The sequence below is a fragment of the Equus caballus genome, chromosome 3 (genome assembly GCF_041296265.1).
Source record: "Equus caballus isolate H_3958 breed thoroughbred chromosome 3, TB-T2T, whole genome shotgun sequence".
NCBI lineage: Eukaryota > Metazoa > Chordata > Mammalia > Perissodactyla > Equidae > Equus > Equus caballus.
The window spans coordinates 95,554,356-95,579,914 of NC_091686.1; the positions used below are offsets into that span (position 1 = coordinate 95,554,356).

A 25,559-nucleotide genomic window follows, 5' to 3' on the forward strand; every position below is an offset into this window, starting at 1 on the left:
AGCAGACAGGGAGTCCTGATCAAGTTCAAGTTCCTGACTGCTATGGACTGAATGTTTGTGTCCCCCCAAAATCCACAGATTAAAGTCCTAATCCCCAGTGTGATGGTATCCAGAAGTGGGGTCTTTGGGAATTAAGTTTAGATAAGGTCAGGATGGTGGAGCCCCCATATTGGGATAAGTGCCCTTACAAGAAGAGCCCTCTCTCTCCACCATGTGAGGACGCAGCAAGAAGGTGTCGCTCTGCAGGCCAGAAAGAGGGGCCTCACCTGGAATCGAATGTGCTGACACCTTGATCTTAGACTTCCCAGCCTCCAGAACTTTGAGAAATAAATGTTGTTGTTGTTTACCTACTCTATGGTATTTTGTTGTAGCATCCTGAGCTGACTATGACACTGATCCTAGCTGTTTCTAAGGTCAGATCCACCTTGTCTTGCCCCTATACAATTCAATTACTTGAGTTAATCAAGTTGCCAGTTGATGCTTAAATGAGTTTGAGCTAGGTTTCTGTCACCTGCAAACAAAGTGTCCTGGCTAATTTGGGAAAATCAGAAATACTGAATGGAGAACACAGCATTTGAGATCAGTCTTGAGGGATGGGTAGGAATCTGAAAAGTGAACAGGATACAGGAGGATTCACAAACAAAGGCAGAGAGGAGGGAAAGAGCAGGATTGTAGCCAGAAAGGATGCATTTACGGGTTTGGGGGGAATGAAGCTGAAGAGGTAGTTCCTGTAGAATCTTGAAATTGAAGGTGCAAATATGTTTTTTTCTTGCTCCTTAAAGTTGTGGCAGGCTCAAAATGCCCCCTAGCAAATATCCATTGCAATCCCTGGAACCTGTGAATATTACCTTATATCACAAAGGGGACTTGGGATATGTGATTAAACTAAGAATCTTGAGATGAGAAGATTATTCTGGATTCTCTCGGAGGGCCCCATATAATCATAAGGGTCCTTATAAGAGGAAGGCAGAAGAGTCTGAGCTAGAGGAGGAAATGCGACTATGAAAGCCGAATCAGAGAAGGAGACATGACAATGGAAGCAGAAGTCATAGAGAGATGTGAAGATCTTACACTACTGGCTTTGAAGCTGGAAGAAAGGGGCCATGAGCCAAGAAATGCAGGTGGACTCTAGAAGCTGGAAAAGGCAAGGAAACAAATCTCCCCCGAGACCCTCCAGAAAGAATGCAGGCTTGTCAACATCTTTAACTTTAGCCCAGTGAAACTGAATTCAGACTTCTGATGTCCAGAACTGTAAGATAATAAATTTGTGTTGTTTTAAGCCACTAAGTTTGCGGTAACTTGCTATAGAAGCAACAGGACACTGACACAAATATTCTGTATATTAGATGCTTTCTAACTTTTCGGATGTCAACATCAGTAACTATGTTGTAAGCTCCTGGGTGTAGACCCACGTCTCATACTTCTGTGTGTCTTTACGGAGATTGTGCAGAGTAGGGTCAATTAAATCTTCCTAGTTTGTCTAATTAACCACAAGTCACCCTATTTGAAGTATATCATTTTCTATCTGGATCTTGAGGTCTTATCTCCTCCCTTTTTAAAGGATAATTCAGCACTGTCATTACTGTCACAAAATACTCCTTCTTTTCCTCCTGCCTCCCCAATTTTTTGGAGGGGTTGAAATATTTACAATCAAATCACAGAATGGGCTGGCCTTGGGCTTGTGATATAAGTTTGTTTTGATCTGATTTTAATACTGTTGAAATTTGTGTCAATTTAAACATTTCAAAGCTAGGAGGCCTATTTTGTCGTTCATTCTACCCTACAGATTCTGCAGTACACGCCTCCTGCATATTTTGATAGTATAACAGTTATGGCAGAAAACTTATGCCAAAAACAAATGTTCTGCATTTTATCTTATCTTGCCGATGTTATTTTGATTAGAAAATGGTATTAAAGGGCTAAAATATTAAAAAACACATACATCTACATGTGATCAGTCTTTTCTAGAACTTAAATGGGAAATCAGATATTTACATATGCACACAGAATATAACTGCATTAATGAAAAAGAGCTAGACTTTGTATTTATTTTTGCTTTTGATTTTATTTCTTATAAAGTCTCATTTTTACATCTTTGAACTTTTGAAAATGTCTGCTTATATGTTAAGGGCATTTGCTGTTATTTTATTTTGCGGAGCAGGGAATTTCATGGTGCTACAACCTCAACGGCTTTCAAATACAGATTGAAATATCTGTTTGACATATGGACACATCCAGATATAAATACATTTAACCTCCTTGGGCAAAAATCTCCAGAACACCAAATTTACTGGCTGTACGACAAAATGACCTATTTAGGAAAAAGGTCAGCTGGTTATAAAAAAATCAAAATGATGAAACAACTCCAGGATGGGGGGCAGATAGAGAAACATCATTTTACCTAAGGGAGAGAAACTATCCAAATCACATCAACCAAAAGTAAAGCAAGCTCTTCTGAAATGCTAGGAACACAGGAGGTTTATCCCAGCTATTGAATCTTCAGCAAGCCACCCAAATTCTCTATGTTTTCCTATTTTACAGGAAGGGACTGAAAAAATAATCACCTATCACATCTGAACGTGGCCATGCACTAAATCAAGCTGACAGCTATCTGTAGGAACTGGGAGTGGACAGATTGAAGGAGTCTGGGTCCCAAACCTCCTTTGGCTTGAATGGCTTGGTTAGTCCAATCTGAAATGTATGGAATGGCTGTTAACTGCCTTGTTGCCACACTCTGGAATCTCCATCTCAAAAACCATCACATATAACCCTAGCACTCTCTTTAATTGCTATCTTGTTTCCGAGATGCTCAGAAAGTATTATTCATCTCACTGTTTACAGGAACTCAGTAAATGGTCAGATATAAAGTCAATCGCTTCCAATGACCATCCAAAACCCTATTGCTAAAATCATTTCTCCTTTTTTAAAAAATAACTTAGGGCCCATTCCAGTCTATCATTCTCTTTCCTTTAAATAATTTCTCTGGCTCTATTAAAATTTATAGGGAACTTGAATGTTTTCACACAGCTTGGCACAGTGGTCTGATTTTTTTCCTCCTCTGTACTTTTCCTTGATGTTCCACCACTCTCTCCCCCTTTCTTCCCCCCTCCCTCTCCTCCTTTCTCTTTCTCATTCTCTCTCCCTGGCCCCCGACACACTCTATAATCCCACTTCCACTTTGAATCATCACAACGACAAACTAGCATGAATGTGTCTATTATGCTGGGCACAGCGCTAAGTGCTTTCCAAACATTATCTCATTAATCCTCATAGGAATTTTACAAGTCAAATACCATTATTAGCCCCATTTCAAAGATGAAGAAGCCAAGGTTCAGAGAGGTTAAGGCAGAATTTACACTGCTACAAAGTGGTGGAATCCAGATACCCGAACAAGCACTTTCTGATTCCAGAGCCAAGAGCCACACCATTCTCTGTTATTGTGAACATCTTGAGAGCTGTGTAACCCATGCTCCCTCAGCTTCCAAACCAGACTGGGGAAAGGAAAGTGGTGGACAGTTCCAGGCATGCAATCAGTATTCCTTGAGTGAACAGATGCATGAACAAAAATTAACGGCCAGTATAAGACTCTTGATCACCCTGGGATCTGCCACGAAACATGTGGCTTATGAATCTCCTTGTGGGCCATTACATTTTCCTGTGGCAATTACAGGTTCCAACATACACAAAGTGCGCTGGAATCTTAGCAGCCATGAACATGGTACCATGCAGCCCCTGGTTGTCCCTGAAGCAAGTCACATTGCAGCTGTTGCTGGGCTGCAAGATGGCCCTGGTGACATTCACTTAGGCCTCTGATGTTGATCCTCAATCTCACAGCTGCTGCTGCTGCCCTCCCTGAGACAGACACGGTAGTGCTGGTGCTCCTTGCCCCATGAACTTTATAATGGGCTTCTGCATTGTTGCCTTAGTTTCTCTTCTCAAAGAATTTTTAACAGATTTCCTTGGAGCTTTGGTTAAAGAATGTGGCAGGGAATCTTCCCGGAGCCATACCAAGAAGGAGCCTGTGCTACTTTCCAGCTTCTAGAGACTAAGGTTGACCCCACCCTCTGCCACCTACGAGAGAATTTCCATTTCCTGTCTCCCCAGGTCACATATGAGTAGGTAGCTTTTCCTCTCTTATATGAGTCTTATTTCCAAGGTTTGGGGCAGTTTGCTACTTGCTTCCTCTAAAGATCCAATTACTATGTCTCTCATCCTCTTCCATTCAGTTCCTATGGGCTAGGTTACCTAGTGGCTCCACATCCTTCTACCTTACTAGGACACTGAAGAAACTGAATTAAAAACAAACAAAAAAACCCCACCCAAGAAACACAGATAAGATTTGTTTTAACAAACCTATCAGAACATATACATCCAAGTGAATGCTGACATACCCTCTTCTCCAACAATTCTGGAAATACTTTTGCAATCTTTTCTTTGAATCACTTTTAAAGATAAATTGAATCAATGAATGAATATACTCTCCAAATAAATAGTGATAATCATTATATTTTGTGAGTAAAGTTGGTTTCTGGAGCTAAGTCTGAAATTATGGTGAGATAACAGGCTGGCCCTACACGATCTGGCCTCTATAGGTTCCCTGATCTTATCTCCTATCAAGGCTGAAGCTCAGCAAGGACACACTAAGTACAGCTTACTAGTGTTTGTCGCTTGTTGACGGCATCTGTTCCAATTGGTTGGTGCCCACCATACAGGGGTGCTAAATTTTGTGAAAATTGTCCAGTCTCCATCTATTCTCCCCCACACTGACCTTGTGCCTCCTTGGACACCTAAGTAAGGCATGTTCCACTGCAGGGTCTTTGCATTTACTGCTGCTTCTTTGCACTTCCTTCTTGGCAGAAATGACTGGCTCCCTTCCTCAATCCATTCAAGTCTCTGTTCAAATATCTGACAGACTTTCTCTGATGACTCACTACTGGAAGAGAGTAACTCTGTCCATTACTCTTTCGCCTTACCTTGCTTCATTTTTCTTCACAGCATGTATTATCACTCCCACAAACTTTACAAACATATTTTATTTGCTCTCGTACGTTATAGTCCCTCCATCAGATCACGAAAGCCATGAGGTTAAGGACGATGTGTATATTACATATTAAATAAACATAGTTATTTAACATTGTTAAATTCTGTATCCTCAGGGCTTAGAACACTGTCTTGCATGTAGAAAGCCCTCAATAAATATTTGTTAAATCACTCGTGTGAATTTCTGATTAAAAATGGGGTCTGACTGTAAAGTAAGAAGGCACACCTACTCTGGCGGCTTTAAACTTACTTCTGATAATAATTCTACAAAAGCATTTTTTCAAATGTTTACAATAACTACGGCCTCTTAAGATGTCAACCTTGACAGACAGTTGGAAATAAACATTCTGGCTTAACATAAACAAACAGAATATAAACGTTCCGTAACTGTATCATCACATCACACATCTTTCCCTCTCCTACTGAGTGGGCAACAGAGATACTGCTGGCAGACATGTTTTGTTTGTTTTTTTTTAGTGATTGCCAGCTAGTTGAGCCAGGGTTGATGTCACTGCCTTACTAGGTGAGTTATTAGCATCTCCGAGGTTAAGGAGATAATGGAGCTAATAATAATACTAGTAATAATCCTAGTTAACATTTAATGAAAGATTATGTGCCAGGCATGTGATAAGCATTTCACAAGCTTTACCTCATTGAAGCTTCATAAGAATCCTCTGATAAGTATTTTCAATTTTGAGATAAGCAAATCTAGGATTAGAGAAATTAACTAACTTGCTTAAGGGCACCGAGTCAGAAAATGGCACGGAGCAAGGTCTCAAACCCAAGTGTTTCCAACTCCAGATTCTGAACCTTTAATCTCTACTACATACTGGCCTCTGTATATATCATGTGTTGTTTTGACACACAATGGATTCCACTTCACAATTCAGGAAGAGATCCAACCCGTCCATCCGGGACTTCGTATGCAACCACTTCACCCAAAGGCCCACTGATTTTTATCAACCTAAAAGTCTCATTCATAGGCATAAAGAAGAGGTCCATGGGCAGAAAGAAATGGTCCTTTCTGCCTATTTGATCCTACTCATACTCTCCACTGTTAATACTGAACATTTGGGAAGGGTTTCTAAATCCTGGTGTGCCGGGAGCCGCCCACCAGTCAGCTAAGCCTCTACCCAAGGACAACGGTCCCGGAGAGAGATGAGGAATGCACGGCGGACCCTCAGAAGATGGCGGTCGGCCGCTCCTGATCCTACTCATGCTACTAATCTTAGCAATATTGCTCCTGCTGTTTTTTTTCTGTACATGGGGATATCTTGGGGAAAATCTCTCCACGCAGGGGAAAGAAGCTGATGTAACCTGGCCTTCTAGGGAGGGTTCAGGGGAACAACAGCCTGAAGGGAAAAACGTCCTGACCCCTCCTGGAGAGGCCGTAAGGGAATCTGGACAGCCCTCAAGGAGGAAGCCTTCTGATAATCAGCCTCAAAAGAGAACATTCCCTCCTCAGGTCCTTCTAGGAGGTAGATATTATCCTAGGCCTGTTAGGACAAGAGATAAATAGTGACACCCACCCAAGAACAGAGACATGGACAAACTACCTCTTCCTAAGACAACTCACGATCCTGATAAAGTTACAAAAAAATATCATAATATATTGACACAGGGAAACTGGGATTATGATGAGGATTGGGAACCCTATAAAATAGTTAATGGTAAAAGAAAAACCCCAAACACTATGCCTGTGTGACTTTCGATCAGACGGAACTGGGGGCCTGTGTATATTTTGGTCCCCTTACACTTTACAATACTTCTACTTTCGTTACTACAGAAATAAAGATGGAGACTTAGGGCCATTGGACCCATGAGGAACTGAGTCTAGACGTTACACCCCGTTTTATAATCAGTCTTGGACATCTAGACGCCTAGTAGCCATATAGAAAAGGTCAATATCTATAAGTAACAAAGGTTGCTTGCTTCTCACAGACGTACTGTGCTAATATTATAACAAGATATGCTTATGTACCCATTTTGTTTGCCAAAATTATGTACTGAGACAATTCCATGAAATCATAAACGCGTGACCTGGACCCTATATAAGTGCTTGAATGCTTTGAATAAATCAGACTTGGAAACCTCACTTCCAGTCTCACCATAACTTCTTTCTTCACCGATGCCATTCATCCCTCAGGAAACCCTACCGGCTGGAGCTGGACTCTGACACTGGTGATGTTTCCCACTAACTTTGTTGCGCTCCATTACACTTTCCACCTTCAAATAACCAACAGCGTACATTTATGTAGTACACTGCAGTTCCAAAAGTGCTTTTCCATTCATTATCATGACAAACTTCTGAGGCAAGGAGGACAGGTGACATTACTACTATATTTCAGACGACGGAGCAGACATGTTCACAAAGTTAGGATACAGAGCTAGGCCCCACACTTCCTCCTATTAAAAAGAAATAAAACCAAATGGAACTGCTTGAGAGTTTCAAAGAAATGGAGTAATGTAACACCAGAGATGGAAGAGGCCCCAGAAGTCCTGTTTTTCATCCACCTTATTCTACAGATGAAGAAAGAGTCCCAGAGAGAATGCCCAAAATCACAGAGCTACTATCCAAACCAGAAGGAGAAGCGAAGACGTTTCAGTCTATTCTACGTCCCCTGACCATCTCACGGTATCTCGAGGACAAGACCATTATGCTATCTGCACACACAATGCTACTAGAAAACAAGGGGAAAGTTCTCTAGTGAAAACACTCAAATGTCTCCAACTTCTAAGGGGCTGTTACACAAGCCTGATGGTGCATGATTTAAATGGAACACAAAATGAAACCTGCCATAAAAATAATGTTACAAAAAGTGGCAAGGTTCCTAACTGGTCCCCAAAGTCATAAGGCAGCTAGACCATAATACTAGCAATACTTGATTTCTCATTGTTTTTGTGAGAAATGCATAGGAATTTAAAACTGCACTGCTGTCGTCTAGTTTCATGGCAGAAATCTCTTCCCCCCTCATCCCTCAGTCCCTGCTTTCCTGGGAGGGAGGAAGGCATCCTTCTTCTCCCACTTTCCCCTCCCTGGGGTGGCTACAGTATAAAATGGGGTGGTGGTTTACTAGGCGCTATGGCCAGGCAGGGGGCAGGGGGCTCTAGGGTTGGGTGTCTACAACCATCCCTTTGGGGATCTAGTTGGCCTCTGGGTGAAGCCCTATCAGCCTGGGGGTAAAGGAGCTGGGCAGCCACAGAGGCATGAGGAGTTGGGCATACTGCCAGAGGGTTAGCTCTACTGATGGTGGGACTGGGAGATGACAGGAACATGGTGGGGGGATGATGACATTTGTAAACTAGAGTTGGTCCTGGCTGTAGCAGGACCTGCAGGAAGGCCTGGTGAGTAGTAAACGTCAGCTATTTTATTATACTGTAACATAATTACTTAATACCGGCTTAAGAGTCCTTTTAAGGCTCACGTATTAGGAAGAGTTTTAAGAAAAGAATAACGCTTTGTTTCTATGTAGAGCTCACTGTTTGTATACTATATTAGAATTTAATCCTCAGGACCCCATAAGATATACAATATAGATGTTTTTGTTTTTATTTTGACAGAAAGGAAGATTGAGACTCAAAGTTCTAGAACCTGCCTCAGGTCACACAGCTGGTAAACACTGGGCAGTGCTGAATCTTGAATTCTGGTGGTGTGATTCTTAGATGCCCTGGTATCAAATGAAACTCTTGCCCTAGAAACCTGCACTGCCATCCCCCTGCCACCAGCAGGGGCTGGCAGAGAGGAAGTTTATATACACATTTTGAGGTCAGCAGAATGTTAAAAGGGAAACCCGCTCTCCTGCTTACACATCCACTGGAGCTGCCCCCAGAGCATGGGTCGGCTTTGATCAGACTTGTGATATCAGCAAAAGTGAAACTTTTTTTTCCTCTTTGACATAGTTAAGATAGACAGACTGCAACTTTCCAAAAGAAAAAAGGTAAGAAAACCCAAAAAGATTATACAATAAGTACTGAATCCAAAGAATGAGTTTCAAATATTTTTTAAAATTTCAGCATTTAAAACCATTAATTTAATTACAATTTAAAAACCAAAGCATTTGGCTAAGCCCTAAATCTCCTGTTCTTCAGATAATCACACTGGGCACATGCAGGACAGCAGGCTCACAGCCTTCCTCTGTCCGACCAGCCGATGCTCAGCATTCTGCCTCCCCTGTCCCCAGAGGGGCCAGGCTGCTACATATCTAGCCCTTTTCAAGTAGCACCGAACTCCGACTTAAATTGTTTCTGTTTCAAAACTCCAAGATTCCAGGGCTTTCTCTCACATCTCTTTCTACTCTCAGATTTGCAGAGCCGAATCAATGAACGAATGAACGATTAACCTTTTCCACGTTCAAGTTATCATCCATCTGTTCCCGGACCATGCACTGATTCACTCAAAAGACCCATCTCCTCCCTTCTCTTCACATCTCTCTATCCTCTGCCACCCCAAACACCAACATCTATAGGCACACCTATACTGTTTTCTCAACATAATGCGGGCTTACAATAACCAATGCAGGTGGTGCACAATAAGAATTATCAATTTACATAGGAGACGGGTCATTCCACCATAGCAGCTATTGAGAATGAAACAGTTTTCAATCATACATGAGATCTGTATTGAAATCCTTCCTAGATAAACGGGGCTGCTGGTTTTTATCAAGAGTGGTCCTTTCCACAAAAATGTGGGCACCCCATGCTTTTTGGAACATCTGTGGCAAGCAAACTGTGCACAAAGGTCTAAAAGTATAATAGGAGTTGGAAAATGATGCATGAACCTTTATGCAGATTTAAAGCAACATTAAAGAGATTCTTTGTGTGTAAAAGAAATTATGATTTTTAGCATAAGATTTTAGCACATCATACATTAAAAGGTCAAAGCACTATCTTTTTATTCAATAAAATGAAATCTGCTTATTACCTATGATTTTAAAAGAGGTATTTTATTTTGGCCAACTTTTAAAAACAAGTTATAAGTAGTTTCTGCTCTATTTAGAGATGTATCTTATTAACTTAATACCTTATAATTTGGGCTGAATTCATATTTATGTGGTAAACCAACATCTAAAAATATGTTGTTTTTATGTAGCCCCTTCTAGCTAAAAGCATGCAGGATTATATAGGTGGCATGATTTTGGAATAATGACCCATTTCATGCCATGATTTAAAAAAACATTATTCAAGTAATTCTCATTCACCGTAACCCTTATATCTCCTCTTTTCTTCATCTCCTAGGGCTTTTAGAAAATTCTGATGTATAGTCCTTGAGTCCTTGCAATCTTTCAGGCATTGTTTCAGGTGCTTACGTACAGTGTTTCATTTATTTCTCACCATGACCCAGTGAGGTAGTGGTATTGTGCCCAACTTTCAGAAGGGACAATGAAGCTTGGGGAGATGAAATACTTTACCCAAGATTATAGTAAATCTTCGGATTCAAATTCAGACCTAACCCCGAAATTCCTTATTCTTAGCCAGTACACACTATAATGCATTTGTTTTATTTTACTAATTTTATTACTCTACTGCTGCATGGCAAATCAATATCATTCACTTAAAACAATACCAAGCATTCACTTTTCCCTTGAATCTGCAGTTTGGGCGGGTTTGATGGGGAAGGCTAGTCTCTGCTCCATGCAGCCTCAGTCGGCTGGGACAGCTCAAGGAGGGTGGGGCAGGGGAGATCTGCTTCCAAGACAGCTCGTTCTTCTTGCTGGCAAGGTGGTGCTGGCTCTTTGCTTCTCTCACAGGGGTCTTTCCACAAGGTGGCTGGGATTTAAAGACCACGTGTTTCAAAAGGCAGCAAGTGGAAGTGGCCAATTTCATGGGCCCAGAAACTGGTGCTGTGCCATTTCTTCCACATTTTATTGGCCAGAAGCAGGTGGAGAGCCCAGATTCAAGGAGTCAGAGATTCTACCTCTCAATGGAAGGTGTGCCAAAAAACTGGGGGACCATGTGATAAAACTCCCACAACTTATAAGATTTCCAGTTCAGCAGTGATTTCATTAAATTGTGAAATTCCTATTTTATGAATCTTCTCATCTCCTGTAACTTTGCAGATAAATACTTCCAAATGGTAGCTGCTCAGAGGTAGGAAGGGCTGGATATTTTTTCACTTTTGCTACATACTCTCCTTATTGTTATTGCAGTCGCTTCTCTACATAGCTTATTTCGGTTTCTGAAAAGAGACCCTGGGCTTAAAAGGGAACTTCTTATTTTCCTGTCTTCTTTTCAGTGTTCTCAGCAGATTTTCTTTAACATTTGATATCGTTGGTTAACTTTATTACATTTTATCCAGTGACCCAAGTAGTTTCTGAATTCTATTTTAACTAGAGAATTTTCTAGAATATTGTCAACTGAGTGTGATCTTCTGCTGAAGCTACACTCTTGGCTTAGCAACTAATTAGCATACAGGCTCTACCACACACAAGTAGATTTCAGCCTATTTAACAGTTTTTTAATTTAAAATTTAATTTAAAATTTAACACATTTTTCCTCTTTTAGAAAGTGATGATTCTACCAGTTCTGTCATTTGGGCAAGAAAATTTTTTGCCAGTTATTTCTTGGGCAAATTTTCCTTATTTCGCTCCATTTTGTCCTCTCTGCTTTGGCCAAATGAAACAAAAAGCTTCTCCCTCTTTGTTGCTTGCATTGCCCCATTCACTCCTCTACCCCTCAAAGTGTTCGAGGTTGCAAACACACTGTGCAAACAAGGGAAAACACCATTCCTCACCCCCAGCAGACATTACTAATCAATCACTGCTTCCTTCCCCACTGAGCCTGGATGTGGCCCCAAAGCATTTGTGGCTGCAAAACATCTTAGCCTCTACTGTTCAAGTAATGAGACTTACTTGACTTCTAGGATAAACACTATTCCCTCTCTCTCTGGAACATCTCATCAACTAGGACAATCAAGTCTTTCTAATCTCTCAAATATTGTTCTGAATTCCTTATTTTTATTGACTAACCCTTCCTGCTCCTCAGCCTCTCCATCCATTCTCTGAGATACCTGGAGCCACATTTGGTGCTACCTGTAGCACTGGCTATCCCAAGTCCCTAGGTCCAAGAGGGACCTTAGCTAGGAAACATTTGGTACTAATTCTATCCCAATTCTCTGGAACTCAGGGTCAAATCACTCAGGCAGCAATTCTGACCCTGGCCTTGGTTGTAGTCCTGACAGCATCCTTTACCTTGTCCCAGGATCTCCATCCCACCTTAAGACTAGTGGCTGGGTCCTGTCTTGGTTTTGTCATATGCTTTCTGCTACCCTCCACCCTCCTCTATAGCCCCCACCTCAGGATGGGGATCTTGTGCCCAAACCCACATTTCACCTTTATGTTTTGTACCTGCCCAAACTCCTCCAATTATTACCTGAGTAAACTCCTGAGTTATTCTTTGGACACTCAAGGAAATTAAATAAATTTCAGTGTATGCTTTGCTCACTTGCTGGGTGACCTTTTATATAAGACTCTCTGGTACCAAACACTTTCTCTTCAAAAACTATGCCCCTCTCTTGGATCAGGACTTGTTCTCATCACCTATGGCTAGAACAGTTTCCCACCAGCCACTCCACTACAGTAGAGAGGTCTGTTTCTCAGATTTGATACATCTTGGTCTTTTCCTTTTATCTAAATTTGACCAGTTCATGCTTGACTGGGATACTAGATATGACAGTTTGATTCCAATTATTCCAATTGGCCTTTTGCATATAAAATCCTTCTCACAACCACAGTGTTTGTATTTTGGTAGCTGTATTTGTCCTGCCTCCCAGATGGACGAGTCTCAAGAATAAAGACAGCAGTATGTATTTCTCACCTCCTCTGTAACTCTCCACACCAACCAGTTAGGAGTTTGGTTGTATATAATGTGTATCTAATAAATATTGCAGCTGATGCTTAGAATGAAATTTGAAGGAAATATATTCAGTGGCAAGAGTCTCTCTGAATGACATTCTATATAATGGATCAGATTAAGCATTATGAAGGATACCCTCTCAATTTTGTGAGTTAGATTCTGTCATCACTCTTGGAATAAGACACCTGACATCTGGGCTTTGCTCTTCGTTTTGAGTGTAGCCATGTCAAAGCCTTTGAAATATTTTGGATTGAAAATGAGATTTCAAGGAAGTATTTCATTAGAAGTGGGTATTATTCCCTTTCAATTGCACCCAAAGCTTCAGGTTTTTATCCTTTTATTAACTTTCTATCACATAACTCCTTTTTCTAATTATATATTAGCCAATACACTTTAATTTGCAGAATGAATCCTGTTTGATTTCAACAAAAAATATGATGGAAGTTAAAGCTTTGAAGAAGTGACACAAAAGTTACCTTTAAGTTACTATCACCACACTTTCTTCTAGATTGTACAATCAATCTAGAAGCACCTATGTATACTTTTGAGCCACCGACAAGTTTTACATTTATTTAAATCATATGACCATTAAGAGCAAAACTTAAGAAAATTTTTTAAGTTGAAATAACTTTAAGCTTACTTTATTAAAACCAGTTACTTTGTAGATAAGTTCTTTTTACTCTGGGAATTGCAACATTTGCCATTTTAAAAGGTGTTTGTGTGTTTGTACCTTATTTTTTTCAGTCATTTATTGTTGTGTATCAATCTACCCCCAAAGTTAGTGTCTTAAAACAACTTATTTCTAGAGAGATGAAGTGACTTTTCCCAAGGCTGTGCTACGCATTTACTCTATAAAAGTATTCTGAACTGATGTTCGATGAAGTTTCTGCTGTTAGATATAAGTTGCGTCACCCCTTACAGCTCACTGTCTTCTCTTCTTTGTATTAAGATATTTGGTTGTGATATAATTTGGGCTATGTCAAAGCAGATATCTAATTTAAATGATCCTGAGTAATTAAAAGATTTCACTGTTTACAAATGTTAAAACTGAAATAAGTAAATATTCATTTCAGGGAAGTAGCTCTTCTTCCTCTAACTGGAGGTTTCTTCTGGAATGTGAGACACCTGGACTCTCTAAACCTCCTCCTTGCCCTTCCCAGAACTGGGGTGGGGGTGTAAGCAGTGACTTATTTAATTGGAAAATGTGGGAAGAATAAACCAGGCAAGCTCAGCCCACCTACCTACTCTTTCCCTTGGGAACTGACCTGTCCCCAGAGGGTGGGTTATGCTTTCTCCTCCAGGCTTGATGTTTTATGGGGCAGACCCTCTGGAGGCCCACCGCTGCCAGTGTGTGGGTGGAAGAATGTCTCATTCTGGTGTCTAGTATCAGGAAGCACAAAAGCATTCTCCATTATTATCTTTAGCAGCAAAAATGGTGCTATTCTGGTCTCCTACCCGCAGACTCTTCGGTCTTCTTTCTCCCTTCAGAACTTAGAAGGGTGCTATTTACAGAGTCACTGTCAATCCTCAACTCAATCACAACAACTATTATTGTTAACACTTGTTGAGCACTGTGCCAGGCTACCAGTTTACTCACTTTTCATGCATTATCTCACTTAATCTAATTATAACAAGGTCCAAGTAACTACACAATATAACTGGGGGTTTTGTTGCTTACAAAGTTGGCCACCATTAATTCCTCCCCTCTCTGCATGCACATGCCTCTCCTCACATCAAGAGATGGGGTCTATTTCTCCTCCCTTTGAATCTAGACTAGCCTTATGATTTGCATAGCAGAATGTAGCAAAAATGACATTCTGGGACTTCCAAGCCCAGGTCTTAAGAGGCCCAGCAGCTGCCATTTCCTTTCTCTAGGGAAGCCAATCTCCTATAGTGAGTCCTGGCCTAGACTCCTGAATGATAAGAGAAAAGCTGGAGACTGAGCTCCAGTGGAGGAGCCAGACATATGAGTGAAGGCTTCTTTGACCCCTCAGCTCCATCCAGGCTGAGCTGAATGCAGCCAAGTGAGTAGCTCCAGCCTATACCTATGGAACAGAAGAACAACCCTTCCTCTGCAGGCCAAGCCCCGCCCAGATTCCCAGGCATAAAATTGTGAGAAATGATAGTTATTTTAAGTCACTAAGTTTTGGGGTGGGGTGATATACAGCAATAGACAACCGAACAGAAATAAAATACAAACTTGCAGACACCCTTTAAAATGGCAAATGGTGTCACTGCTATGGTGTACCAAGAACTTTAAAAGATCTGTGGATCACTTATTTAAACCATAAAATCATGATCTACTTGTATATGGAGTACCTATATGGTCCAAGTCATGCTTTCTTTTAAATGTCATTCTAAATGAGCCACCTTCAAAGGACAAATGATAATATCACCTCAAGACATCAGTTCCACTCTTATTCAAGGAGATAAAAGCACTTCATTGAAAAATATGATCTCTTTCTCTTCCTTGCAGAGATCTCATCATTGCTTTGCCTCATATTAGATTATCATATAGGACAGTTTCTATACCCCGGCTCTATTCGTTCCTCTGGGGAGCCCTCCCCATCCCTTACTCTGAGCCCTCAAGCTGGTGCACTCCTCAAGAGTGTCTCTTTAATGCTCTGCTCCTATTTTAGTACAGTGCTCATCACATATATCATATTATTTACATAAACTCCACAAGTGCAGAGACCTGCCTGTTTCTTTACTGCTGTACTCTAAAGCACCAGAACAGCACTCCATACAGAGTAGGTGTTTCATGAATATTTACTGGGTGAACAAGTGAATGAGTGAAATGTGCCAGCCTCCTCCTGACCTGGATACTGTTTCTTGGTGTTGAGTATCCATTACCACTTCCTTCCTTTCTCTCCCTTGTAGCCTAGGGGTTGGAAGCCTGGAAGTTCCTGGTCTCACTTGTTGCCAGGGTCCAAATGCAATTCAGTTCTGTCAGAGGGATGAACATGCAGGAAGTCTGGTGGGGAAAGGGAGCCAGGGAAGTTCTTCAGCCACCAGATGTGGTGGTGGCTGACACACAGTTTCAGAAGATGCATGTCTATAGAAGCTGGCCAGCTACCCAGTACCCAGTGGGGGCTGTGACAGTAGCACTGGATTCTACAGTTTCCTGCCTTCTGGGTGACCACTTCAGCAAAGTCACCTAAACGCCTAGTGGTGCCCCTTTCACTCCTGCGAGACTTACAATAATTTCTGGGAGCACCTAGTTCCCCGAAGTATCTGGAGTGCTTTTTATTTGACTACTGAGGTCTAACTGATATGCCTCCATAGACTGCATTCCTTGAGGGCAGGAAATGCCTGATGTATCTTTGCATACCCACACCTGCATGCCTCTGAATCACAGCAGAAACTAATAATAACAAAGATAATAATAATAATAATAGCAAATGTTTATTTAATGTTTACTAGGCACCCAGCACTGTTCTCAGTGCTTTAGATCTATTAGCTCATTCAAGCTCCTCAATAATCCTGGGAGGCAGGTGCTATTATCGTCCGGTTTCACAGATTAGGAAACTGAGAACAAAGAAGTTAAGCAACTTGCTCAAGAAATCAAGCATTAAGTGGTGGACTGAGGATTCAAACCCAGGTAGTCTGGCTTTCCAGTCTGTACTTGTATCTAACACTCTCCCCTGCCTGGATAATGTTTGCTGAAGGACTTGAAGATACAACCACCAAAATTTTAGAACTCACTTATTATAAATGTCCTACGTGTATTTATCATAAAATAGCATTTCGGGCTATTATTTTGAGACTCTTAGCTTTTAAAGATGTTTCTAGGGTATCAAAACAGCTGTGTGTATATATACACACGTACATATTTTTTTTTTTTTGCTGTGCTTAACTGTATTTTTTCTGATTACTCAGAAGAACAATGAAGAAATAGGGGGCCTTGGAAATAATTAGCATTGTAGGGATGGTAAGAACCACCATGGTGAAGAATGTTCATAGGTTTCATACGAATTTCTTGATTCATATCTTTGTGCCCCTCGCCCAGGAGCACATGGCCACTAGTTGCAGTAACTATAGGGCAAATATTTCTCTCTTCACTGTGGCTTCTGCCAAAATGGAGAACTTTCCTACCAAGACCCCAAAGACACAGAGAAAAGAGTCAGGGAAGATGCAAAATCATGCAAACGAAAAAGTCTAGGTGGGAATGGACTGAGCACCTCATCATTAATACTGTGGAAAAAAGTGCACAACCCTCAAAGATGACAAGTGCATAAATCCAGTGGGTGGAAAAATGTACAACAATAGATGTTAGAGTATCTTTTTCTCCACTCCAAGATGTCTCTTGATACACAGAGGCAGATCCAACAGCACAGTAGCCCTGGACAGGCCATCACTTACTCCTGAGGGGAGGAAGTGTCTTAATCTGATGGATGCATTTGGAAGGAAAATCTGAGCACAAAGAAACCACCCTTCTTTCTCTCTTGTAAGTAAAGCTGTCTTTCTTCTCTACTCCTCCATGTCTCAAATTTTAAAGGGTCAATTCTTTCCACTGGTGGGGTGGAGGGCAGATGTGCCCTGTCCATTGCTAAGAGTGACTGGGAGAGTAAGTCTGTACAATTCCGAGGTTCAGTACTGGAAAACCCACTTTCCTAGAGTTAAAAGCCACAGTCCCCAATTCAGGTCTACAGCTCTCACCTGCAATTCCAAAATCCCCAAAGTGTTGAAAACACAATTTGTTCCCCCAATTCATCTGGCAGCAAAACATGAAGTGACCTGAGTCACCGGTGGCAGAACCTGACCTTAACTGACAGGAATCTACTTACAGTCCTTACTGTGTCCGAGACAGTAGCCAGTAGCCACATATGCCTTTTTAATCATTTACCATAAGATAATATTAAAAATTCAGATTCTTAGTTATACAAGTCACATTTCAAAAGCTCAACAGCCATATGTAACTAGTGCTACCATACAGGACAACACAGACAAAGACCCTCCAGCACTGCAGACAGTTCCGTACAACACTGACAGAGTCAAGTCATGTCTCCTTACAGACATATTCATATTTGATTATGGGGTATCACCCCCCCACACACACATAATAAACAGCGTATGTGTCGTTTCCCCCCCAAATCTTAAAAAACTTGGAATTCCAAAATCACATCTGGCCTCAAGGATCATAGATATGGGAAGGTGGGCCTGCGTCAGTTTTTATCAGTATTAAGGCAATACTGTGGTCTTCCTTCTGCTTTATACCTTACCTGTTATGGACTGAATATTTGTGTCCCCCTATATTCATGTGTTGAAGCTCTAACCCCAAATGTGATGGTATTTTGGGGTGAAGCCCTTGAGAGGTAATAAAGTATAGATGAGGTCATGAGGGTGGCACCCCTATGAGAGGATCAGTGTCCTTATAAGGAGAGGAAGAGGCACAGAGTTCTCTTTCTACCATGTGAGGACACAGCCTTCTTCCCTGTGACCACCGAGGCAGAGACTGGAGTGACGCAGCTACAAGCCCAAGGACACCAAGGACTGCCAGGGGCCATCCAAAGCTAGGAAGAGGCAAGGCAGGATTCTCCCCTGGAGCCTTCAGTGGGAGCGTGGCTCTGCTAACACCTTGATTTTGGACTTCTAGCCTCTAGAATCATGAAACTATAAATTTCTGTTGTTTAAAGCCCAGTTTGTGGTAATTTCTTATGGCAATATTAGGAAACTAAGACAGATTTTGGTACTGAGAAGTGGGCTGCTGCTAAAAATGTGGAAACAGCTTTGGAACTGGGTAACGTATAGAGGCTGGAAGAGTTCTGAGAGGCATGCTAGAAAAAGCCAAGAATGCCACGAAGGGACTATTAAAAGCAACTCCTGTGAGGGCTCAGAAAGAAAAGAGGAGAGCTGTAGAGAAAGCTTCCATCTTCTTAGAGAATACATCAATCATCAGGAATAAAATATGCATGGTAAAGGCCATTCTGGTGGGTCTCAGGCAGAAATGAGGAACAAGTTATCAGTCAATGGAGGAAGGGTGATTTATAAAGTAGCAAAGAACTTGGCTGAACTGTGTCCTAGTGTTTTGTGGAAGGGAGAACTTGCAAGCAACAAAACAATATTTAGCTGAGGAGATTTCTACAAAAGCACTGCAGGAGAGACTAGGTTCTTCCTGACTGCTTGTCGTAAAGAATAAAAGGAGAGAGACGAACTGAGGAAGGAACTGTTAGGCAAAAAGGAACCAGAACTTGAAGATTTGGAAAATTCTCAGCCTATCCTTATTGCAAAAAATGAGAAAGCTTGTTCTGAGGAGAACACTTAGAGTGTGGGTAAACCACCATTTCAATAAGGAAACTAGTATGGGTGTGAGCCATGGACCACCTCAGCAGAAACACAGCGAATTTGAAATGAAGGAGACAGAGACAGGATGAAATGAAGGAAAACTGTCAGACTAATTAGATCCTACAGGACTGGACCAGAAAGCCACTGGGCTGTGAACATGCGCTATTCTTCAAGACAAAGGAAGAATGACCCCAAAGGAGACTCAGAGATCTTCAGCACTGCCTCCTCTCAAAGGTTGGGGAGGCATCGCCTGGATTTCAACAGGGCAGATGGCCTCTGCCCAAAGCCTTGGTGGGCGACTCCCTCTCTGCACAGCTCCAGAGGCAGGACTGCTGCCCAGTGGGTCCAGGAGGCAGAGCATCAAACCAATGAGGATTATTCTGGAGCCTTAATATCTAAGGGAATTTACCTTGCTAGGTTTGGGACTTGCTTGGGACCCTTCATTCCTTTCCTCCATCCAATTTCTCCCTGTTGGAATGAGAAAGTCTATCCTATGCCAGTCCTACCACTGTATTCTAGAAGCATGTATCTTATCTGGTTCACAGCTGAAGAAGAATTTTGCCTCAGGATAAAAACCTATCTGGAGTCTCACGCATAGCTGATTTAGATATTTAGATGAGACTCTGAGCTTTAGATGTTAGAGCTGATGCTGGAACAAGTCAAGATTTTGGGGGCTGTTGGCATGGCATGAATGTATTTTGCATGCGAGAAGGACATGACATTTGTGAGGCCAGAAGCAGAATGTTATGGACTGAATGCTTGTATCTCCCCTAAATTCTTATGTTGAAGCCCTGACCTCCAATGTGATGGTATTTAGAGGTGGGGCCTTTGGGAGGTAATTAGGTTTAGATGAGGTCATGAGGGTAGGGCTCCATCATGGGATGAGTGTCCTTATAAGAAAGAGAAGAGAGACCAGAGACTTGGTCTCAGAAGATGGCCATCTGAGAACCAGGAAGAGAGCTCTTCCCAAGAACCAAATCTGCCAGCACCTTGATCTTGGACTTTCCAGCCTCCAGAACTGTGACAAATAAATGTCTGTTGTTTAAGCCACTCAGTCTGTGGTATTTGTTAGAGCAGCCCAAGATGACTAAGACATTACCTTACTCTAAATAGGTTAAGAATTGAGGCAGGAAAGAGAAATACAACTTATTAGGCCCCCTCGAATTTCAATAAAAGGCAGAGAATTGTGCAGGCTCCTCTCCTCTGCATATTCATGGACAATTCCGGCTAATCACAGTGGCGGATTTTGTATGTATTTTAGAATCCTTGTTCTAAGGAGATATAAGTTCCGTTCTGGCAGAGAGACAGCGGCTAAAAGACTAGAAAACTTCTAAGGATTAATAAAGATGCCACAGATGGGACTGCTACAGTGGGTGGGAGGCGAGACTAGATGAAGTTCAAGGCTTATCCACGTAAGAGAATCCAGGACAATACTATTGCCTCCCCCTCACTGGTTCTTTTCCAGTGTCTTTCATATCTTGGGGACTGGTCAGATGCAGACATGTTTTGGGACAGGAACATGTCCATTAGAGTTCAGAACATTCTGAAATTTCCTTGAATTCCCCTAAGGCTACCTCTCGGTGGGGGTGAAGTGGGTTGGGGCAGCCATGTTTCCTTCCTGCTACTCAGCTTCTTCCAGCTCAGGCTTCAAGAGTAAGGACAGCACATACCCACTATACCTAGCTTATTTTCTTGTCCATATGGGGTAAGATATATCACAGAAATCTGGCATGAACCTACCGGAGCCAAAGAATACTGAGAGAGATGTTCTGCGTCCCCTGCAGGCTCCACCTTGTTTCATTCTGCTATATGAGTTCAGGCAAGTAGCATAACCCCATATAGCCTCGGTTTTCTCATCTGTAAAACAGAACACTCTCTGGTCCACTATCCTCACAGGGTTTGAGGATGCAAATCAAAATTAAAATACTGAATGAGCTACTATATGGGAAAGTAATTTTTCCATTTTAAATACATGTATTATCTTTATTACTGATGGGGAAATTCCATACAGCCTTGTAAAGCAATATCTATGAAAGCAATAATCTAAGGGAAACCCTTGCTAGATTCTTAAAAGTATTGCTATGAGTTCAACACAAAGCAGCTTTAGAGCATAAATTGAATTTCCGCTTCTAAAGGAAAGTAAGAGATAATGTTCTTTGTCTTAATTTGACAGTGGAGAGGCTCTTGAGTATTGGCCAAGAATCTAATATTGGATCGTACCAAAACACAACCATTTGCTTCCTGAATTGCATCATAAAGATCTCTTGATAAAACGCTGCCTCTGACAGAGCATTTACCAGGACTGCAAGGCTGAATTCACGTTCAGATCCTAAAAAATACCCACCTCCATCTTTTCTATTCAACATACCCATGGCTTTCCAATTTGGATAGAATTTGAGATCCTGTCCCTATTGCAACTTCTCAGGTAAGCTTCACATTTCTGGTCTTTAAGATCAATGTGCAAGCTGCTCAACTCAAACAGTGGCCAGAAGGCATGATGGGCAACTCCCTCCTGTTTGCTTTCCTAAGATTAACATATGCTAAAGCTTTTATTTCAAGAAACTAGAGAATCTGAAAAACCACGTGTACAGGCTTTAAAAAAATAACAATCTTGAATCTTCAATGTTAAGCTGACTCAATTTAAATTCATTTTCATTGATTTCTATCCTAGAAATTACAAGTCTAAAGAAAAAATTAACTGATGATGTTAACCGAATTCACTGTATTTTAGAAGCAATTTGTCTAAAGAAAAACAGTTTAGCTAGTTTTACATCAGCAAATTTAAACACTTCAAGAGATTCCTTTTAAGCTTAAGAGAGATGAAAATTTTAAGACTAAACATTTTCTAACACAGTTCTCTCAAACACATTAAAAATGGTTTAACAACATCTTTGAAAAGTTAAGTTGTAGATTTTCTTAGGTCCTTAAATGGGCCACTTATCTCCATGGTTTTCTTTATCCACATTTAAGTAAAAATCCTGGAAGACATATTTGAGATAAAAGGATTTTTACTGTGCTGTAACTTCCGAAGAGCCTCCTTAATTATTAAATTCTGTGAAAGTGAGTTGTAAACTGATAAAAGGACAGTCATGCCCTCCCTCAACAGCACAAAGTCCTTCTAATACTAACTACTGTGGGTCACCTATTTGAGTCTTTTCCCAATCCCCTTGCCATAATGCGAGCTTTACCCGAAGTTTCTGCTAGTGCTTTTTTAAACAATTTTTTAGGAAGTTACTTTGGTTGGTCCTCTCTGAATGCTTTTCACAAGCAACCAGAGCCTTGAGTTTTCAAATGGTTGTCAACTTTCTTTTTTCCCTTTACTTTGTCGTCAGACCCCAGGCTTGTCAGAGTGCAGAAAAAGTTAGTCTCAGATCTCGCACGTCTATTTCAGTGTCCTATAAATTCATCTTATAGCCCAACATTTATTTTTCTAGAAAAGAGCAATTCCTGCAGTTTCATCCAGCTCTAGTCAAATGCATCTTACTTTCTCTTCACTTACTGGGAATGAAAGTTAACATTCAGGACTGACAACTGAAAGCAAGTGATGAGCAAGGAATTAACCATCGGGCGCTCAGTCGCAGTGATTTGTGAATTCAACAAATCAACAAGTTTTCAGCCAGCGCCTACCAGGTGCCCAGCCTTAAGCAGGAACACGACTGAGAAGGCCAGGCTCCAGGTCCCCAGAGATCAAGCCCGGGACCCAACCGTGGAGATGAGCTCATCCTGAGGGCTTACCCGCGAAACCATCGCCCGGGACCCCACAGCGCGTTTCGCCTCGACTTCTACCTGCCTTCGGTTCACAAGGCGGGGGTCTCCTCGGCCTCCAAGACAAAGGGCACCATCGCATCCGCGAGAGGCGAGTCTCAGAGAACTCCATGCCCATTTTGCCTCAGGCAGAACAAGTATCAAAGCGAGGAGCCCCCATTCAGGAAGCTGCCGCAGAACCCAGAGCGAGAGGAGCTACTCTTTGCGTCTGCGATAACCTTGGAAAAGAAACCACTAAAAGAAAGAGAAAGCGGGTGGTGGTGGTGGCAGGTTGGAGCTTCCAGAAGCGTTTGCTAATGCCTTGGACGTTTCTTAGCTCGACCCGACGAAGTAACCCAGGGGGCGAGAATGAGTGTCCTAGGGAAAGTCAGCAGGCAGAGAGGGATGAGCGAGGGGAAAAGAAGTGATTCAAATTAAATTCCCACACGCTCAGGGCAGTCGGCTTTAGCCGCAGAAAGCGAGCGGAGGGGACGCACGGCGCACACGGCTATGCTGCGGCCACTGTCTCCGCTTCCCGCCGCACAGACGGACAAGACAGACGGGCAAATCCGAGCGAGGGACTCACCTTCAGGGTTGGCGCTGATGAAGACCCGGACGCTGCGGCCGGCGGGCAGGAGGTGAGAAGGCAGGGCAGTGAGGTTTCCGGAGAAAGCGGCCCGCCGGAGCGCAGAGTCCCGGGGACAGGGCAGCTTGGTGCCCGCACCGGCCGGCCACATCGCCCTCTGGGAGGAATAGCCGCCGCCGTCTGCTCCTCGGGCTCCTGCCCGCGCCTCCGCGGAACAGCTAGGTCGATCCCCGCAGGCGGCGCGGCTCAGAGCCGCTCCGAGCCCGAGGCGCCGCCGGCGAGCTCCGTGGCGCACACCACCGGCCGGCGGGGAGCGGCCATACGGACCCGCGGACCCCTCTCGCCGCTGCCTCCTGTCCCTCTGGGCGTCTGCCTTTGCTCGCTGCCGGAGCTCAGCGCAGCAGCCGGCGCGAGCGGGAGGTCAGCGTGGCGGCGGCTACGCGCGCGGCGCCCCTTTGCGCCGGGAAGCGCCCGCGCCGGTCGCCCAGCCCGCGGCCATCTCTCTGCCCGTCCCTGCCGGGGAGGAGGGGGCCGCCCCGGCGGCGGGGACTGAGCGGGCGAAGGAGCAGACCAAACTTTATCTACGAGAGGAGTGCCTAGTTTACCGGAACCTGCCGCCAAAGGGGCGCAAGAATTACCCGCGGCTTAAAGGGTGGCGGGGATGGGGCCTTGGGCCGCCCAGGGGCCTCCTGGGCTTCTCTGAGGATGCGCTCGAGCGCTCGTGGCTGCCTCCTCCGTGGAGGACAAGAAAGAAATTAGCCCAAGATTCCTGCTACTCCTCCAACTCTCCTAAAGGTCAAACAAGCCCTGAGCATTTTCGGGAATGCACGCGTGTCGGCGTCTGCGCGGCTTTGCCTAAGTGCCTGGAATCTGGCCTCAAAGTTAGACGCACGCACAGAGCCCAGACCCCGAGGATCTGAAGCATCACAACTCGGATTGTCTCAGGCGTCCTGGAGGGAGTGTCACCATCGCCCTGTCTCTCTCGTGGCGCAGGTGGCCTCGTCCCGCCGCTCCGCTCGCTCCTCCCGCGCAGCAGAGCGGAGGTTTTTATAGCTAAGCTGCGCCGCTCACGTGCTCCGCGCCGCTTGGTCGCGGAACCTTTCCAAGAGCTGCTCTCCGCCGGGAGCCCTCCGAGGTCTCTAAGGCACCAGGGGGTTCTTCCTGCTCCCGCCCCGAGTCATTCAGGCAGCCCGGCGGCTCCGGGGCCCGCCGGCTGTGCGGGAGCCGGGTGCCGAGAGCTTGCCCAGCGGGCGGGTGCGGGCCCCGGGGAGCGCCGCCCCGCGCAACGTCCTGGAAAGTGCAGGTGGCCCCGCATTGGGGCGGGGTGCGAAAAATCAGAGTGGGCGATAGGCCGCTTTTCCGTCAGTGCAAAACCAGAGTCGGCTACAACTGACGCTGATCCACAGTGACCAGAGCGGACGCGGGACTGTGCCACCTGGGGTCGGGGCGCGAGGGGTCTGGTCCCAGCCGTAAAATTGCCATCTCTGGGCCACACTCCCCTGCACCTACCGAAATACTGCAAATCCCACGACAGGCAGGAAGACCTTTTAGAATAAAAGTGTGATTGTGCTGTGGGGTGGGGGAAGGGAGGAGGGAGGGTTTGGAGCCTTAATTGGAGTTTATTCTCCAAACCCGTCATTTTGAGCTTTAGGGCAGGAACTCCCGTCTTTGAGAGAAGAAGAACAGCTTTTCCAAATTTTTGAGATTGGGGAGGCGCTGGGCACACGGTGAAGGCCACTCAGCTCCAAGTTTTCTCCTCTCACCTGAGGCTTCTACTGTAGGCAGCGCCTCCTCTCTTCCTGGCCTGCACTTCTTCTGGGCCCTGCTGGTGGCAGTGAAGTCCTACGCACTGCTGTTTATTCTGGTGCCTCACCCCATCCCCAACACACACTTTCTGAGGTAACCTTTTTGGAAGAATTGCGTCTCTAGGTTTTTAAGGCTACCTCTCCAGTATTGAGAACCAGAGGGCAGACAGCAGTTCTTACTTTGTAATAATTTGATGCAACCAATAAAGAAGCCCTGAATAGACGCAGGTACTTGTTCACAGCTGATT

General features: G+C 43.5%; 1 protein-coding gene across 1 annotated transcript in view; it reads right to left on the minus strand.

Annotated features, from left to right (window-relative positions):
* The window catches only part of NWD2 (NACHT and WD repeat domain containing 2), a 161,243-nt gene extending 136,479 nt beyond the window's left edge, over nt 1–24,764 (minus strand). The window contains exon 1 of the mRNA XM_023638241.2: nt 23,507–24,764. Coding sequence (XP_023494009.2) covers nt 23,507–23,657 — 151 coding nt within the window. The 5' untranslated portion in view covers nt 23,658–24,764. The remainder of the gene's footprint in view (nt 1–23,506) is intronic.
* Nucleotides 24,765–25,559: the final 795 nt, after the last annotated feature.